The sequence below is a fragment of the Bison bison genome, unplaced genomic scaffold, assembly GCF_000754665.1.
Source record: "Bison bison bison isolate TAMUID 2011002044 unplaced genomic scaffold, Bison_UMD1.0 scf7180017864472, whole genome shotgun sequence".
Classification (NCBI taxonomy): Eukaryota; Metazoa; Chordata; class Mammalia; order Artiodactyla; family Bovidae; genus Bison; species Bison bison.
The window spans coordinates 6,443,565-6,461,656 of NW_011495033.1; the positions used below are offsets into that span (position 1 = coordinate 6,443,565).

The following is an 18,092-nucleotide window of genomic DNA, read 5'->3' on the forward strand; positions in this document are numbered from 1 at the left end:
GAAACTCCAGTACTTTGGCCACCTCATGTGAGGAGTTGACTCATTGGAAAAGACTCTGATGCTGGGAGGGATTGGGGGCAGGAGGAGAAGGGGATGACAGAGGATGAGATGGCTGGATGGCATCACTGACTCGATGGACGTGAGTCTGAGTGAACTCTGGGAGTTGGTGATGGACAGGGAGGCCTGGCGTGCTGCGATTCATGGGGTTGCAAAGAGTCGGACACGACTGAGTGACTGATCTGATCTGATATATATATATATATTTTTTTTTTCCTGCCTAAATGACCTTCTTTAATATTTCATGTACTATGAATCTACTGCTGCTGCTGCTGCTAAGTCGCTTCAGTCGTGTCCGACTCTGTGCGACCCCATAGACGGCAGCCCATCAGGCTCCCCCTTCCCTGGGATTCTCCAGGCAAGAACACTGGAGTGGGTTGCCATTTCCTTCTCCAATGCATGAAAGTGAAATGTGAAAGTGAAGTTGCTCAGTCGTGTCTGACTCTTCGCGACCCCATGGACTGCAGCCCACCAGGCTCCTCCGTCCATGGGATTTTTTAGGCAAGAGTACCTTTGTGTATCTGAAAAGTCTTTAATTCACTTTCATTCTTAACGTTATTACTACTTGGTACAGAACTGTAGGTTGACACCTTTTCCCTTCTGTATTTTAAAGATGTTGTATTGCTTTGTCACTTTCATCATTACTGATGGGAGATCTTCTACAGCCTTATATTTATTCCTTTGCATAAAATGTGACTGTTTCCTTTGGTTACCTTTTAGAATTTACTTTCATCATTGGCTTTGAGCATTTGATTGTGATATGCCTTGGTGTGGCTTTCTTCATTATTATTATTTTGGGTGTAACTTCTAGGATTTATGTGTTTATGAGATTTTCACTAAATTTGGAAAGTTTTCAGTCATTATTTTTTTACTTTTTTTTTTTCTATCTTCCCCGTTAGCTGGGGACTTCATTTCCTAATATATTCGACTGGCTGAAGTTATCTCATAGTTCACTCATGATCTGTTCCTTTTTCAAACATTTTTTTTTCCTCTGTGTGCTTCAGTTTGGATAGTTTCTATTGCTGTTTTCAAGTTCACTAATCTTTATTTCTGCAACGTGTAATATGCTATCGATCCCATCTGGTGTACTTTTATGTCAGACAGAGTTTTCACTTCTGGAAGTTTGACTTGGGCCTCTTTCAATGTCTTCTATGTCTTTAACTGTTTGCTATAACTATCTTAATGTCCTTGTTGGTTCTTTTTAACTTCTGTGGCAGTTCTGGGTTGGTTCTGATTTTTATTCTCATAATGGGTTGTATTTTCCTGCTTCTCTGCAAGGCTGCCAATTTTTGATTGAATGCCAGACACTGTGAATTTTCCCTGCTTGAGGGTGGCTGCTTTTGTATTCCTATAAATATTCTTGAGGTTTTCCTGGGTTGACGTTAAGTTACTTGGAAATTAATTTGATCCTTCTGGGTCTTGCTTTTAAATTTGTTAGAGGAAAACCAGAGCAGTGCTCAATGTAGGGCCAATTATTCTGTACTGCTGAAGCAAGACCCTTCTGAGTACTATACTTAAAAAAAAAACCAAAAACTTACTCGGCTGTAGTGGGTCTTAGCAGGTGGGATCTTTGATCTTTGTTGTAGCAAGCAGGATCTTTTAGTTGAGGCATGTGGGATCTAGTTCCCTGACCAGGGATCAAACCTGTGTCTCCTGCATTGGGAGCGTGTAGTCTTGGACACTGGACCACCAGGGAAGCCCCTGAGTACTACACTTAATGCCCCGTAACTTACTGAGAATTTCCAGTCTGGTTGCTGTGAGCAGGTGCTATTCCCCACTCTCTGTGAGTGCCAGCACTGCCACCTCTAATCTTTCTGATTGTTCTTTTGTCCTCTGGTGGTTCCCTAACAACACACGCTGACCAGTATTCAGGCGAATACTTAACAGGGACCCTTGCGGACCTCCAGTTCCCTGCGTAGCCCTCTGCTCTGTTCCTCTAACCTGGGTGACCTCATTTATTCTGTTTCTCATGAATCATCATCCTTCAGTGATATCCGGTTTCCTGAACATTATTATTTCATATATTTTGTCTGTTTTTTTTGTTGCATTAGGCAAGAGGGTAAATTTCATCCTTGTCACTCCATCTTGGCTAGATGTGGAAGGTCACTTTTTAAACTTCAGAGGTCCCCTTTTAAGCCTGGCACAAACACCACTTCACTTTGATGAAGTTTCCCTAGAACATTTTCCCATCTGTCACCTCTGTCTAAAAATATACCCTGACGTTTGTGCATTAAGCCACTTTCTTTGTACTCTTATGAGCTTGTTATGAGTTATGCATTTGACAGACTGCAAGCTTCCTGATGGCAGGAGGTGGGTCTTTGTATCACTGTGTCGTGTCTATGTATCAACAATGTCGATAAATTATTGAGCCTCAAGACATATCCCCCTGACCCCATTTCTGTGGTGCTCACTAGCCAATACTTCTGTTTTTACCATTAACCACTTGTAAGCATACAGTTCAGTAGTGTTTCTCACACCTCCAGAGGTTTTTCCCATCATGCAGATAGAAATACATATATATATATACACACATGTATCTTAATGAATAAAGACATTTGGTGAAGGCTTTTAATTTCAACTAAAAAAGGTTGATTTGCTGAAGGGCCTACAGCGAGCTGGTGGTGATGTTAAGACCAGAAGACACACTGCCTGTTTCCTGTCAAATACTCGTTCCTACCAGGTCTGTTAATTCAATGCATATGCTGAACACAGAAGGCCAAGAATCTCCACGCATCAAAGAAGCCTCAGATGTGGAAAGTCAGAAGTTACTAATTCCGAATGGCATAATTTAGCGAGGCTGGCTTTGTTTTTGTTTTTTTTTTTTAATTTGTCTTGGTTAGAAAACAATATTCTCTAAGAAACTGTTCCTTGATTTTTTTTTTCCCTGACATGGGGTTTTCTGAGTCATCTAGTACTGTAAGGCTGCTTACTTATTCCATTTTATATCAAAATTTCTTTTCTCCGTATAGCCTCAGTCCGATTCTTTTCATTTTCTATGATATCTCTAGGCCTGGTATCTTTCTAAGAGCAGGATATATAACTTTTTGTTTCCTTTAGTAACGATTCCATCTCACCCAGGATGCATACATGGGATTGAGCTGATTTTTTTCCACTACAAAAATTTCATGGGAACGTACTGGTTGTTAGTTGCTTTGCTTCTGGAGGAAAAGATATTCTGAAATAATCTTATAACTTTTAAATATGTTTTTCTAGTTATAAATTTAACAACGACGATCACAGAAAATTTGACATTCATCATTTTTTAGGCAAGTTAAAAAGAAAGCCAAAAATAAGACATTAAATGCAAAAACCATTTAAAAAATCATAAATGTCATGTTGGCTATTTCTTTTGGTCTCAAATGTGAAGCAAAGGCGGCTTGGAACAATTTTTCTTCACGTCAAAGAGACGCTGGAGGAAGTAACTGCTATCACCTTTTGAAGAAAGGCTGGAGGATGGGCTCTGAATTCAACAAAACCACCTTCCCCTTTTTACAGAGAAGCCTGGTATCTGCAGAGGGTCTGGCCAGGAATGTATGCCATGTTGAAACAACTGAGCAAAATGTAAGAATTTTGTTTTCTGGTGCAATTTCAGTGTTCTAAGCTCTAGAAAATACCATACCCCCAGACCCCTGAAAATTCAAGAAAATGGTTCCAATTAACTGTGAAAGAATGATCTCTTACTTTCCTCTCCAGCAATGTTTGCATATCCTTAGACTTGTCTCATTTGTCATTACAAAATTCATTTTCTTCCAATGGATTCAACCATCTATTATTTTCATTTCAGTTGTGTATTAGATTTTTTTTTTTATTTCACCCCTGAGGAAAAATTAAAATAATGCTGGGAAGAATTGAAAACACATTGACAAGAACAACAATGTCCTACTGTATAGCAGAGGGAACTATATTCAATATCCTGGGATAAACTATAATAGAAAAGAATATAAAAAAGAATGTACACATATGTGTAGTTGAATCACTTTGCTGCACAGCAGAAACTAATAAAGCACTGTAACTTAACTGTATGTCAATTAAAAAACACATGGAGACCAGTCTGAATGCAGGAGGGAAAAAATGCAATTACAGCTGTCTGGCAATGAAGACACTAATATAATGATTAAAAATTCCAAATCACTGATGTCCTTAATTTTGATGCCCAGAGATGAGGCAAAAACTACAACCAACTGGCAGATTTTCAAACATTTTCTAAAAAGCTCTGTTACAAAATCAGCAAAGTTAAATTGGATAAAATACAGCCTCACAATATCCATTTATAAAGAAACATCTCTAATACCTACAGAGGAGTTTAACACTCCAATATTTACAAAACAGAGACGCTTGAATAAAATGGCAATCCACTCCAGTACTATTGCCTGGAAAATCCCATGGACAGAGGAGCCTGGTGAGCTATAGTCTATGGGATTGCAAAGAGTCAAGACATAACTAAGTGACTAAACCACACCTCTTGGGTACAAGGACAGAAACCCAATTCCTATAGCTTAAGTGAGGGGGAACTTGTTATGAACCAGGATAACTCACTGAGGAAAAGAAATCTGTCAAATGGTGAACTCACCAAAGGGCAATATGCTGAACAACAAATCTGCATATCTTACAGACCTGTTTTCTGTTTATCCAGTTTTTATTGGCTGGATTGGCTGGATGCTTATGGTTCTTGGGCTGTCTGGCTCTTCCTCACCTATCAGCCTGTCCCTTGTGCCCACCCGCAACCCCCAGATTGGCACCCAAATGCTTGGGTGCACACACTCTCCTCTCTTCCTCTGTTTCAGCTACTTCCAGCTCCAACAGCAGGGCCAGAAACAAAAGGACTCCTCCTTAAACTGTCATGAAAACTGATCAATTACACTTCCTGGAGATTCTCAAAAGCTACTAATTGCCATCTCATCTAGCTGAAGCACTGTCAACTTTTTATAAAGGGTCAAAGGAACATATTTTCGGTAAACTGGTAAGTTGGTAAATGAGATAAATTAGACAGTTGGGCAAACTTGATGGAAGAATACTAAATGTCAAATGGAAAATAACTGAAGGAAAATTTGAAGATTTAGTATAAGCTAAATTTCCCATAAGGAAATGCTAAAATCTGTGGATTCTGACAGCTGCTTTGTATTTTAAGATCTGGTATGGAAAGTGGGTGGTGCCAGTTTCTAGGAAAAGCCTGAGTCTAGATGACCTGAAATGCAGATGCCTCTCTGTGACAGTCAGACCATAGTATCTGATACTGCTATTTGGGAAGGGTCGTATGGGGTTTTGAGGCCCTTAAGAGCACAATGATTATATAAAATACGCTTGCTAGTTCTTTGAAGAATCTAACAAAAGGACACCTTTCCCTAATAGTTCTAAGTAAATGCCAAACAACATATGTGCAAATAGAGTGAAGTCCATTTTTCAGCTAAATTTCATGAAAAGACTAAGCCAATCCGAGACCCTTAGTTTAACTTCAACATGCCTTAAAATGCTGTGACAAGGAATTAATTCAAGAAGGATATTCCTTGAAACCAAGTTTTGGTAACTGCAGATTTTTGCAAATTCAATGAACTGGCCACTTGGCAAATTGACTTTTGGTGAATTGAATTTTTAAAAAAATCTACTCTTAAAAAACTGGAAAAAAAATCCCACATAATAAAATATTCACCTGCCTAACAATTTCCAAGTGCACCTACAGTATGGTCCTGTCAACCACATGTGTGACAGTGAACTGATTTTTGACAAATCAGCCTTCTTCAAATCATACACAATCTAGTGTCAAACAAGGTCATACAGTGTGAAGGTCACAGGGAGGCTGGCGCTGCATTTCAGCCGACACGGGCCCGGATCCATCGGATTCTCCTTTACCGCGGTCTCTGCTTCTCTGTGGGTCAGCCATGCCGTGGTTTTCCTCACCTTTGGAAATGCGGCTGCCCCAGCCCCCGGGTGTCTGGAGAGGCAGTGACCTGTGTGTCTTCTCTGGACTGAGGCCCAGCGATCTCCAGGAAGGGGGAAGTGGTGCAGCACGGGCCACGTGCCACCCCTGCACTATTCATCTCTGCCAGGGGGTCAGGGATGCGAGGATGTGGTGCCGCCGGTGGGAGCCGTGGAGATGAAACACAGGGGACAGGGAGCTGCAGAAGAAGGGGCTGCTGGACAGACCAACGGCCGATGTCCCCTCACTCAAGCGCCTCCTCCCTCTGTTCAGTGTTACTGCCATCCATCCCTGGAGAAGCTTCTCTCCCTGCAAAACGGCTGTAGAATGCAGCGAAGCTCCTGTAAACCTCTTACTTCCCTGCTGTTCCTGGGGGTGAAAATCTAGGTCCTTCTCATCTTAGGGATTATCTTTTTTGGGCTAATAACTATATATTTTGGGTAACCAAATTAACAGCAGGGAAATTACAAACGCTAAGGAATTTTGCCATGGCTCTTACTCCTTTGAGGACGTTTAATTTCTAGTTTTATTACTGAGAGTTGCACTTGTCTTTCTACCCTCTACCGTACCCGTTCTTTCTCCATTTAATTCATTCTTTTTGGCATATGGGGGCCGCAGATGTATAGCAACTAGCGTCTTCAGTTTTCCATTTCCCTTTTAAGTGGACGACTGTTTTGCCATCCTGAGCATGTTTAACATGGAAGATGATGTCATTTAACATTTAACATGGAAATGTCATTTAACAGGGGAGATAACATGTTATTAGGCTTTGACTCACTGGTGTTGTATATACATATATATATATATAAATATTTTTTAAAATTTATTTATTTTTGGCTGCTCTGGGTCTTTGTTGCTTAGGCTGGACTTTCTCTAGTTGCAGCGAGTGGGGGCCACCCTTCGTTGTGGGCACAGGCTTCTCTTTGCAGTGGCTTCTCTTGTCGCAGAACATAGGTTCCAGGGCGCGTGGGCTTCAGTGGTTGTGGCACATGGGTTTAGTTGCCCCTCAGCCTGCAGAACCTTCCCAGACCAGGGGCTGAACCTGTGTCCCCTGCCCTGACAGACAGAAGAATCACTTAACCACTGGACAGGCAGAAGAATCACTTAACCACTGGACCACCAAGAAAGTCGCAGCATTATATAATTTAATACTTACGTCCTCCCTATAACCTATATGATAAAGTTCAAATTCATTAGCTTGGGGTCCTACTTCAGCTACTTCTTTCCACCAAGCTTTTGCACATTCTGTTCACGTCTCTGGGGAAAATCTTGCCCCATCCCAACTGATAAAACTCCAGCAAGCCTTGGAGACCCAGTTGGATGATCAGTTCATCCCCTGCGCTTCCATGGCCTGGCCCTGTCACAGCTCGCCTCAGGCAATGGAGTGTGCACACCATCCCATCTTCCCCATGAGATCGAGAGCTATCTGAGGAAAAGGATCACACGGTCCATCTTTGTATCCTTTCCACCCCCCACAGCCAGACCTGCAGTGAACGCAGGGAGAATGTAGGCTAAATGATGGGATAAAAATATAATAGTGTTTGTTTCAGATGAAAAAACACTTGGTTAAGTAGTTATGCTTCCTATACAGTCGATAAGACTTGAAATAAACACATGAAGAAAGCTTTAAAAAAAAAAAAAAAGCCTCTTCATTTAAATTTTCTATCTGACAATTTAGGAAAAAATCCCAACAGCACAAACCAGGGTGTGAATTCACGAAAACTTCACAGGACGATCTCCACGTGAACACGTATTGCAACGTTTAGGGCTGGGCAAGTGCTCAGTTGCTCAGTTGTATCAGACTCTTCGCGACCCTATAGACAGACTGTAGTCTGCCAGTCTCCTCTGTCCATGGGATTTCCCTGGCAAGAATACTGGAGTGGGTTGCCATTTCCTCCTCCAGGGAATCTTCTCAAAACCCAGGGATTGAACCGATGTCTCCTGCATTGGCAGGCGGATTCTTTACTGCTGAGCTGCTGGGGAAGCTTAAGGGCCTTTAAAAAAGTAATACGATTACCCTAAATGTACCATATCTCCCTGCAGTGATGCTGAAAAGATGATCAGTTTTCCAGTACTTTTGGATTTTCTCTTTCAACATGAAAGGGAAAGATGGTTATGTCATAAAGCAAATAAGTATCTTTGATCTGCACAAAAGTCTTCAGTAAATCTCTGTCATAAGAGCAGGTAAGGCTGAGGATGACTGTGCACCCTGCATGTCCTCAGAGAGGGCTTTTGTCCAAGGGCAGCTGCTTCTCAAGACAGATGGCACAGTGCAGGGAGAAGAAATGGAAAGTCGGTGGATGGTGCACCGTCCTCAGCAGCTGATGCACCTTAATGCTGTTTGATTTCGGTCCTGCCTTAGTCACACTGAAAAGCTTTTAAGACTTTGCTCTGTGTTCTTTTGTGTACAGCAGATGGGCAGGACTGTATAGAAATGGGTTCAGTTCATTCCCTGGAGGCCTGTTACTTGCAGGTGGGGTATCCCATCTGGGAATGGGCAGGCAGGTCTTAACAGCAAACTTTGTAGGGTCACTAAAGACCATTGCTTAGAGTGAGGGATGGCTCTTTCTGGGGCAAGCAGAGGTGGCAGATAGAATGCTGGTTCTGCCAATTCTCATCTCATTTCTCATCTCCACCCTCCTTCACTCCTCTCTCTGAACCTCAGCCCATTCCTCACCCTGCCTCTCTTCACTGGGGTACGAGGGGATGCTATTGTTGCACCTGATTTGATAATAATCATTTTACAAGCACAAAGGTTTAGTGGTTTGCTTTTTTTTTTTCATGCTACCTTTGTCACAATGACCATATGAAAATATCATGTGTTCATCCTGGCCATTTTCTAAGTCAGTTCATGAAACCAATGGGAATTGCTTGGGTAGCTCACTAAGGGTGTAGATTCCTAGAAATTAGGATTTACTGATAGAAGGGGCCCAGGGATTTGCCTTTTGAATAAGCACTTCCAGGTATTCCAGTGCAGATGCCACCCACACTTTAAGGAACCCTGATAAAGACTGTTATATTTTTTTCATGGCAAATTCTATTTCTTTGTAAGGAAATACCATAATATGTTTAACCATGTCTATTTTGATGGACTTCTTTGGTTTCTATGTTTTCACAATGAGTAATGATGCTGCATTGTTTCTTCTGCTCAGGGTCACTTTTGCGAAATGTTGGCCTCATATACTTCACCTCCAAACGTTCCCACCCAGCTCTATCTTGCCCTGTCCCAAAAGAGGTTCTTCCCGTGGTCTTACTGCAGACTTTCATATTCTGAGAAGACCCACTTCTCTGGTCAAAGTGACTGCCCCTGAGATAGGCATCTCACCGACATGGTGACAATCTTGTTATGCTGACACAGGAAGATTTTCTTCAAGTATGTTTTAAGCTAACACATTTTACTGAATATACGATGCCTTGCCTGTAAGATGCACCCTTTGCGTATCACTGAGATGTTGCCCATTACCACTATAAGAATCCACCACTGCTAAGTCGCATCCCAACTTCAGAGAGGCCAAAATTTAAAAAAATGTATTCTTAAAATCAATAAAACAAGTCTTAGTTTTGCTCAGTGTGTTTCTCTTTTCCAAGTACACCTATTATTTGAATGTAAACCTTTTGTTCTCTGTCTTCCATATCTGTCAACTTCTTTGTTACTCTACCCTTCCTCTGTAAACCAAGAGACCTTCTTAAACTTTTCTTTCATACCGATTCTGTTTTCTGCAATACCAATTGTGTCACTGCTGGATTTTCATTTAAATTTTTCGATATCTTTTATTCCATTCAAATAATTGGACACTTTTGTTTCTCAGCTTGCCCCTCTTCATCTCAGTCTGTCATGCAATCTTTGGTCTGTTTATGCAGAATCCTTGCTTTCTTAAATTTTATTCAGGCTATAGTTTCTATAATGTGAATTTTCTGTTATAATACTTTTCGGAAACACACTTTTCTTTTTCTTTTAAGGCTGTCTATATCTGTCTCACTGCTACTGACTTTCTCTACAGATCTCATAAATAAGGAGACAGTTCTGGTGTTACACAAAAGGGGCATAGAGATTTTTTGGAGTCTTTCTCATGGTCCACCTGTTTGAAGTTAGAATTCATTTTTCAGCTTTAAAAAAATATTTATTTGTTTTTGGCTGCTGTGGGTCTTTGTTGCTCTGGGTGGGCTTTCTCTGGTTGTGACAAGTGGGGGCTACTCTATAGTTGCAGTGTGGGAGCGTCTCATTGCGGCGGCCCCCCTTGTTGCAGAGCATGGGCTCGAGGGTGCTCAGTGCGCTTGGGCTCAGGAGCTGTGGCACACAGACTTAGTTGCTCCTCAGCATGTGGAATCTTCCCGAACCAGGGATCGTACCTATGTCCCTTACAATCGCAGGTGATTCTTAACCACTGGACCACCAGAGAAGTCCCATTTCTCAGTTTTTCAGCTGGAGAGCTAGCTTATGGACACAACCGCTAGATGTGGATGTCTTTTACTTATTATGAAGCTGCTATCTGAGCGGGAATCCCTATATCTTGCTTCCTTGTCAGCTTACTGACAAGGAGAGTTTGAAATTATTTCTAGTTATTTTTTTAAGAAATAAGTAAATTACTACTTATATATATATATTTTAAAGTAAATGTAAAGCTGCAACTCCCAGCATACAACATACCCATGGCTCTTTCAGCCCATAGGTCTTTTAGTTGCTAATTTACTATCTTGAAATACCCATTCACTTCTGTAACCAGATGTACTACATTGCTCAGAGTGATAATCCTGCAGCTGGTAGAAGATGAGAGGTGTTCATAAGGGGAAGGAAAATGTCAGGGCTCTTCCTTTCCTTCATACAGAAGGAGGACTGTTACCATCCTCTGGTGGACAAGATGCAGAGTGGGGGGAAAGGACTAGAAGTATCCTTTGGCCCAAGGGGGATAGCAGTCAGCCTCTGTTTTCACCAGTTATCTCCTGGGAGTCTTCTGAGTGCCAGGAATGTTCTGAACATTAGGGAAACTGCAGTGCTGACTTGGGGCTTGTATTCTAGTTGGAATATATACAATAAACAAACAACTAAAGATAGAGTGTCAGATGGACATGAAAGCCACGGGGGAAACAGCAGGGGAGGAGTCAGGGGGCACTGTGGTGGGTGAACTGCTCTTCTCTACAGGATGGCAGAGAAGGCCTGATAGGTGACATGTGAGCAGGTGTGAAGGATGGGCCTCTGAGCAGGCATCTGGCTGAGCAATGTTTCTGGTTTCCAGTACTAGTAAGGCCAGTGGCATCTCTTTCTATGTTTTCATGTATATGTATCTCTATTGGAAAGCAAAGGTGGGCGAGTGGTGGTCACTCACTTTTCCATCACCGTGAATCAGAGGACTTTGATAATTACCATTTTTTTCTTTTTTGCTCCATCATGTGGTACAGCTTGTGGGATTCGAGTTCTCTGACCAGGGATGGAACCCATGCCCTCTGTATTGGAAGTGCAGAGTCTTAACGACTGGGCCACCAGGGAAGTCCCAATAATTATCATTTTAAATGGCCCCAATACTCTGTTCAGGAGATGGACCATAATTTAATCAACAAATCTTCTATTTAGCTGACTCTTGAACAACACAGGTTTGAACTTCCCAGGTCTACTTATGTATATGGATTTTTTTTTCAGTAAATACTATTTGTTGTTGTTGTTCAATTGCTAAGTTGTGTCTAAGTGTTTGGGACCCCATGGACTATAGCATGCCAGCCTCCTCTGTCCTCCACTATCTCCCAGAGTTCGCTCAAATTCATGTCCATTGAGTTGGTGGTGCTATCTAATCATCTCAAATTGTCGCCCCCTTCTCCTCTTGCCTTCAATCTTTCCCAGCACCAGGGTCATTTCTAATGAGGAACACACAATTCCCCAGCTGGTTGAATTAATGGATACAGAACTGTGGATGCTAAGGGTGGACTACAGGACTTGAGCATCTGTGGATTTTCCGCCAGAGGGTGTTTGAGCCAATGCCCCCTGGATTCTGAGGGATGACTATAGTTGTCTATCTACATTATTTTCAACTGTCTTTCTTTTATCGGCTCCGCTGATGGCTCAGATGGTAAAGAATCTGTCTGCAAAGAAGGAGACCTAGGTTTGATCCCTTGGTCAGGAAGATCCCCTGGAGAAGGGAACAGCAACCCACTCCAGTATTCTTGCCTGGAGAATCTCATGGACAGAGGAGCCTGGAGGGCTACAGTCCATGGGCTCTTTCTTTTACTTACATATTTTTAGTAGGAATATAAACTACTCTGATTAGTAGCCAGGCATTCAAGGAAAGCAGTTTGGGAATACAGATTAAGAGCCAGGAACACGGGTATCCGGGCTCAGGGGCGGAGGAGCGTGGGGAATGCGGAGGAGCGTGGGGAATGAGGAGGAGCAGGAAGGGGTGAGCACTGGAAGCACAGGACAGACAGGGCCAGGAGCAGAGGGCTTTGTGAGCTGGCCTTGCCCCTCCCCTTCACCTCTGCTCAGGAGGCCTCGTCTCCCCCTGCTCCCGTGGCCATAGCCAATGGCCTGCTTATTAGTCTGATTCTACCCATAGTTCAAGTGTGGTTTAAAAAGAACATAAGCGAGGGACTTCCCTGATAGTCCAATGGCTAAGACTCCGTGCTCCCAACGCAGGGGGCCCAGGTTCAATCCCTGGCAGGGGAACTCGATCCCACATCCTGCAACTAAGAGTTCCTGTGCCACAACTAAAGAACCCACATGCAGATATTAAAGAGACTGCTTATGAAAAACAAGACGCAGATGGCACTGACTCCTGGCTTGCATCCACAGAAATAGAATGGGGAAAATAAGAAGTTTCTGTGCCTAAGACTGGGGTTATACTGAGGTTTCCAGCATCCAGACAGGCAAATGCCTGGACAGCTGCTTAGGGCAGATGGGTCCTTTGACAGCTTAATATTGCAGTTTCTGGTGACTCTGTAGTTAGGGCAGCCAACGTGAGGCCATCTGTTTACTAGTGGGCAGAAAAGCTTACTACCAGCAGGTAGTCACTGCTGAGCATGAGATACAAACCAAAAGTCAGGTCAGCCACTTTCGTCACCTCTGCAAAGCAAACCGGCCTGGGAAACCACTGGTACAAACACCAGAGACAAAGAAACCTCACCTCAGCGTCATGTGACCTACACAATCGGACCCATGAAACAGTAGTTTCCTAGGAGCTTTTATTTGCATTTATTTCAACATATTCAATGCCATGAGAGAAACCATTTGCTCAGAAAGCTCTTTTGTTCTTTTCTACTTTTCTAAACAGGAAAGGAAAATAACCATGAATTTAGGGCCTTCTGTAATATACCTAAAAAGTAGCATGTTTTATTATTTAAATGAAAAAAAACTTAGATAAGTAATACATGTATTTGTTGCAAAAGGTTTATAATGAAAAATAAATAAATCTCCCTCCCATACCTCTTTCTCCTGGTAACCCATCTCCCCTCTCCAGAGACAAACAGAATTACTCATTTCCTGAATGTCTTTCTAGATATGGCTTATAATATACATAATTGTTGGAGTAAGAAATGGCAACCCACTCCAGTATTCTTGCCTGCAGAATCCCATGGACAGAGGAGCCTGGCAGGCTACAGTCCATGGGGTCGCGAAAGAGTCAGACACGACTGAAGCGACTTAGCACATACATTAATTGTGTGTGTGTGTGTAACACAATTTTTTAATCGGCTGTATTTAAAATGAACAAAGCCTATTATTAATAAAAAGCTCTGGGAAGTCCTGCAGTAAAGAAACCTATTTAACTTCATCAGGGAATCCTAAACATACTTGACTTCAGGCCCCCTTCTTTTCTTCTTTGGTATAATTTCTGGTCTGTGGAATGTAGCCAGGACTCGCTGGTATGGCTGGATCAGGTGTTTCTGAAGGGTGTCTGTGCTGAATGGTTTCTGAGCCATGCTGGTTGTTAAATATTGTAAATGTCACACCTCAGAATATACTTCATTAAAAGACTGCCTTCAAATGTTTTAGAAAATGTGAAATGTGTGGGTGAGTTCTTGCAGAGGCAGAAATAATGGGTCCAGGTTAAGGAAAGACTGAAGGAGGTGAGAGTAAGGCTAATTTATATTTAGTTGGATTCAGTTTCAGATTAGTATGGGGAGAAATGCCAGGAAAGGGCTGGCTTCAATTTGTGAGAGAAGATGGTCATGAGAAATTCATTATGTAGAGGAGAAAGCCATAAGCTTCATCATTTTTGTCTTTGTTTTTAATCATGAAATATTTCATATATCAATGTATTTTTCATCTAGAAGTTTGATTTGAACCTTTTTAAAAAAAATATTTTCCATGTCTTTAGTTAACTTTTGAACACCTGAAATTTAGTTATAATAACTGCTTTCATGTCTGTATCTGCTAATTCTTACACCTTTGTCAGTTGCGGATTGGTTTCCATTGGATAATGGTTTTCCCCTTGTACTGGATTGCACTATCCTGCCTATTCGTATGCCTAGTAATTTTTGATTAGATGTCAGACATTGTGAATTCTGCCTTGTTGGAGGTGGATACTTGTGCATTGCTATAAACATTCATGAGCTCTGTTCTAGGACATAGTTAAACTACTCGGTGGCAGTTGATCCCTTTGGGTCTTGCTTTTAAGACTTATTTGGAACTTGAGGGGGATCCTACACAGATCTCTAGCATTCCCTCTCTGTGCTCTTCTTCCCTCTTTGGCAATCTGTCCTGAAAAATTCAGTTGCCTTGATCTTCCCAGACTCTTGTCTCTATCTCCTGAACTCAGGGAGTCCCTTTCCTAATCCCTTGTTCTGGTACGTGGCTAGCATTTTGTTCATGGACTTTAAGCCCTAATCCTCTCTCTTTAAAAGTTTTAAAGACACTGACTCCTGTTCAGATTCAGTCTATCAATGGTATGTTTTGTTATTTTGGGTCTTTTCTTCCCAACTTTTAACTAGAGAACTTCTTAGAATGCACTTGAAGGAAATTCTCTTAAAGATAAAGTACTGGTTTGGAGTTAATTTCTTATCGTCTTTGGATTTACAAAATTAACCCAGGGACAAGAAAGATTACATGCCACATCATTATGCTTATAAAATACAATATGATTTTCAAAGTTACAACAATGCTCTGATACTTGACAATACAGAAAAACAGCTAGGAAAAAAAAAATCAAATTAACCTTTTCTCAAGAAGCCAATAGCAAATTAACTATAGTTCTAAATCAAAATTTCCAAGCATGAATTTTCTAGGGACAGACAGAAGGATTTTCCCCCCTCTCATTTGTACTTTAATTCTTAATTCACAGAATTAGAAACACAGGATAAGGACATCAAAAAAAAAAAGAAGACAAAAAGAGCTCATACAGGTCAATATATATATATAAAACCCAATCAAAAAATGGGCAGAAGAAAAAAAAATGGGCAGAAGGTCTAAAAAAGCGTTTCTACAAAGAAGACATACAGATGGCCAAAAGGCACATAAGATGCTCAGTATTGCTAATTATAAAAGAAATGCAGGTCAAAACTACAGTGAGGTATGACCTCACATGGATCAGAATGGCCATCATTAAAAAGTGTACCAATAATAAATGGTAGAGAGGGTGTGGAGAGAATGGAACCCTCCTACACTACTGGTGGGAATGTAAATTGGTACAGCCACTATGGAGAACAGAATGGAAGTTCCTTAAAATACTAAACACAGAGCTACCATATGATCTTGCAAACCCTCTCCTGGGTATATATCTGGAGAAAACAACAGTTTGAAAAGATACATATGCTGCAATGTTCACAGAAACACTATTTACAACAGCCAAGATGTGGAAGCAACCTAAATGTCCATCAACAGATGAACGGATAAAGATGTGCTATATATACCCAATGGAATACTACTCAGCCACGAAAAGAATGAAATAACTCAATTTGCTGCAACATGGACGGACCTAAAGATTAACATACTGAGTGAAGTAAGTCAGATAAAGACAAATACCAATATGCTGTCACTTGTACGTGGAATCTAAAATATGATGCAAACGAACTTATTTACAAAACAGATTTATAGACACAGGAAACAAACTTACATTATCAAAGAGGAAAGCAGGTAAAGGAGGGACAAATTTGAAGTTTGGGATTAATTGATATACATGTTGTATATAAAACAGACAACCAACAAGGACCTACTGTATAGCACAGGGAACTATACTCAGTATTTTGTAATAACCTCTAAAGGAAAAGAATCTTAAAAAAATAGGTCTATATGCATGTATACCTGAATCTCTTTGTTGTAAATCTATACATGAGACACTGTAAATCAATATACTTCAATAAAAAATACACATGGAATAATTAAAAAATCCCAGTAGCTTGACAGCCTTCCCTTCCCTCCATTTATACATTTTAAAGACATTTAAAATTCTTACATATATTAAAGAGAGAACCTCAGACAATATGCTAGGACAAGGAAGTCATTGATGGATTCCACAATTAGATTCACATATTTCCGCCATGTGTAGAGGCATTTAACAGGAGTGAGAAATTAAGAAACAAGGACTCAGACTGAGCAAAAATACTTAAATGTCCCAGGCAAAAACCATTTAGTAGTATAGGCATCCAAATGAAAGGTAACAAAGTAAAATCCCTTTTGACTATCCATCTTTCGCTACAACTACGTATTAAGAGGAAATGGACCTGCTTATTTGAGTTATAGACTTTACTGTAGAGATGACTTCTCCTTGTCTTCCTCTTACATTCTAAACCCTTCAGTAGTTCTCTTAGCTTTATTTGGCAGATAGGAGGAAATTTTTCAAAGGCCTATATATTTATTGTTATCTTTTGGTAATTCCTCAGTCAGATTCTTATTTTCCACCAGGTGACCACTCAACATCATTTCACTTATACCATTTGAAAGCATTTAATTATGTAAGATATTGAAAGATCTGTTTTGGTCTAGAGCATAAAATAAATGGCCTCTGCAGCTCACTTCTAAAATTATTCTCCATGCATTTGTTAGCAAAAAGGAACACCATAGAATTACATGTGTGAACGTCAGATACTAAATATGCCTTTGTTTAGAGAAAGAACTCCACCTCTAAAACAACTCCAGTAAATAACCAGGCAAAAATCCTCTACTTAGAGTTATCCGCTCACTGAACACCATCACCATCAGGATCTGTTGCCTGTTTTTCCTTCTCACATCACTGTTCACTCCATAGACATACACAATCACACTAGGCATCAGTGAGGTTTACTATGAAGTTCTCTGACAATACCGCATTCCCTCATGACTCCATGTTTTTGCAGAGGTAATTGCTTCTTAGAATTCCTTTAGTCTTTGTGGACCCACAAGTCATCCTACACCTGCCTTCTAATTTGTTTACATTCACAGCAGATACTTGAATTGATTATACTCGGGATAAATGAGAAGCTGTGATACTAAGAATGTAAAGTAAGTTTTCTGTCTTTTGGATTTAATTACGTTTGGATTGGCAGTGAAGAAATCGCCATTGGGGAAATCTCTGACTGTTGGTTCAGCTGGAGGCTGGAAAAGCAGAGGATCATTCCTAATCTTGAACTAAGCTGGGATGCTAATTTCGCCTTCCGCGAAACAGATGATTTAAGTTGTCCTTAAGAAGGAAAATAACTCAATATGCTAAAACTGGCATGAAACAAGTTCAGTGAGAATTATGATGAAAGATTTCATCTATTTTAAACTTGCCTTCGTTAAGCAAAAACCAAACTTTACCTCTTGAAATGATTCACCAGGACTCCAACCAGTTCTCCGATTCGACTTTCGTGGGTTGGCTGTTTGCTGAAGAGACAGACAATTAGGTCTTTGTTGTCTTTTGTATGGAACACTACAAGTTGGTCCTTTCCATTGGAGACGCTTAGACCGGTCAACTGCAAAGAAATATAGCACAGAAAACTGTTAGGATGGCTCTCAAAATAATGAATTTAAACAGTTTGTAGTGGTTTTACTCAGTAATACTGGTGATGTTAATCTTTACCAAGTTTTATGAAATAAGCAGATGAAAGGAAATAATAAAGATAAGAACAGAAATTAATGAAATTTAAAGTAGAAAATAGTGTAAAACCAATGAAATAAAGAGTTGATTCTTTCAAGAGATAGGTGAAATTGCTAAATCTCTAATTTGAAAGAATAAAAGAGAAA

At 40.7% G+C, this 18,092-nt stretch overlaps 1 protein-coding gene across 1 annotated transcript in view; it reads right to left on the minus strand.

Annotated features, from left to right (window-relative positions):
* The window catches only part of MYO1D (myosin ID), a 254,685-nt gene that overhangs the window by 86,033 nt on the left and 150,560 nt on the right, over window positions 1-18,092 (minus strand). The window contains exon 20 of the mRNA XM_010861705.1: window positions 17,667-17,821. Within this exon, the coding sequence (XP_010860007.1) occupies window positions 17,667-17,821 (155 nt within the window). The remainder of the gene's footprint in view (window positions 1-17,666; window positions 17,822-18,092) is intronic.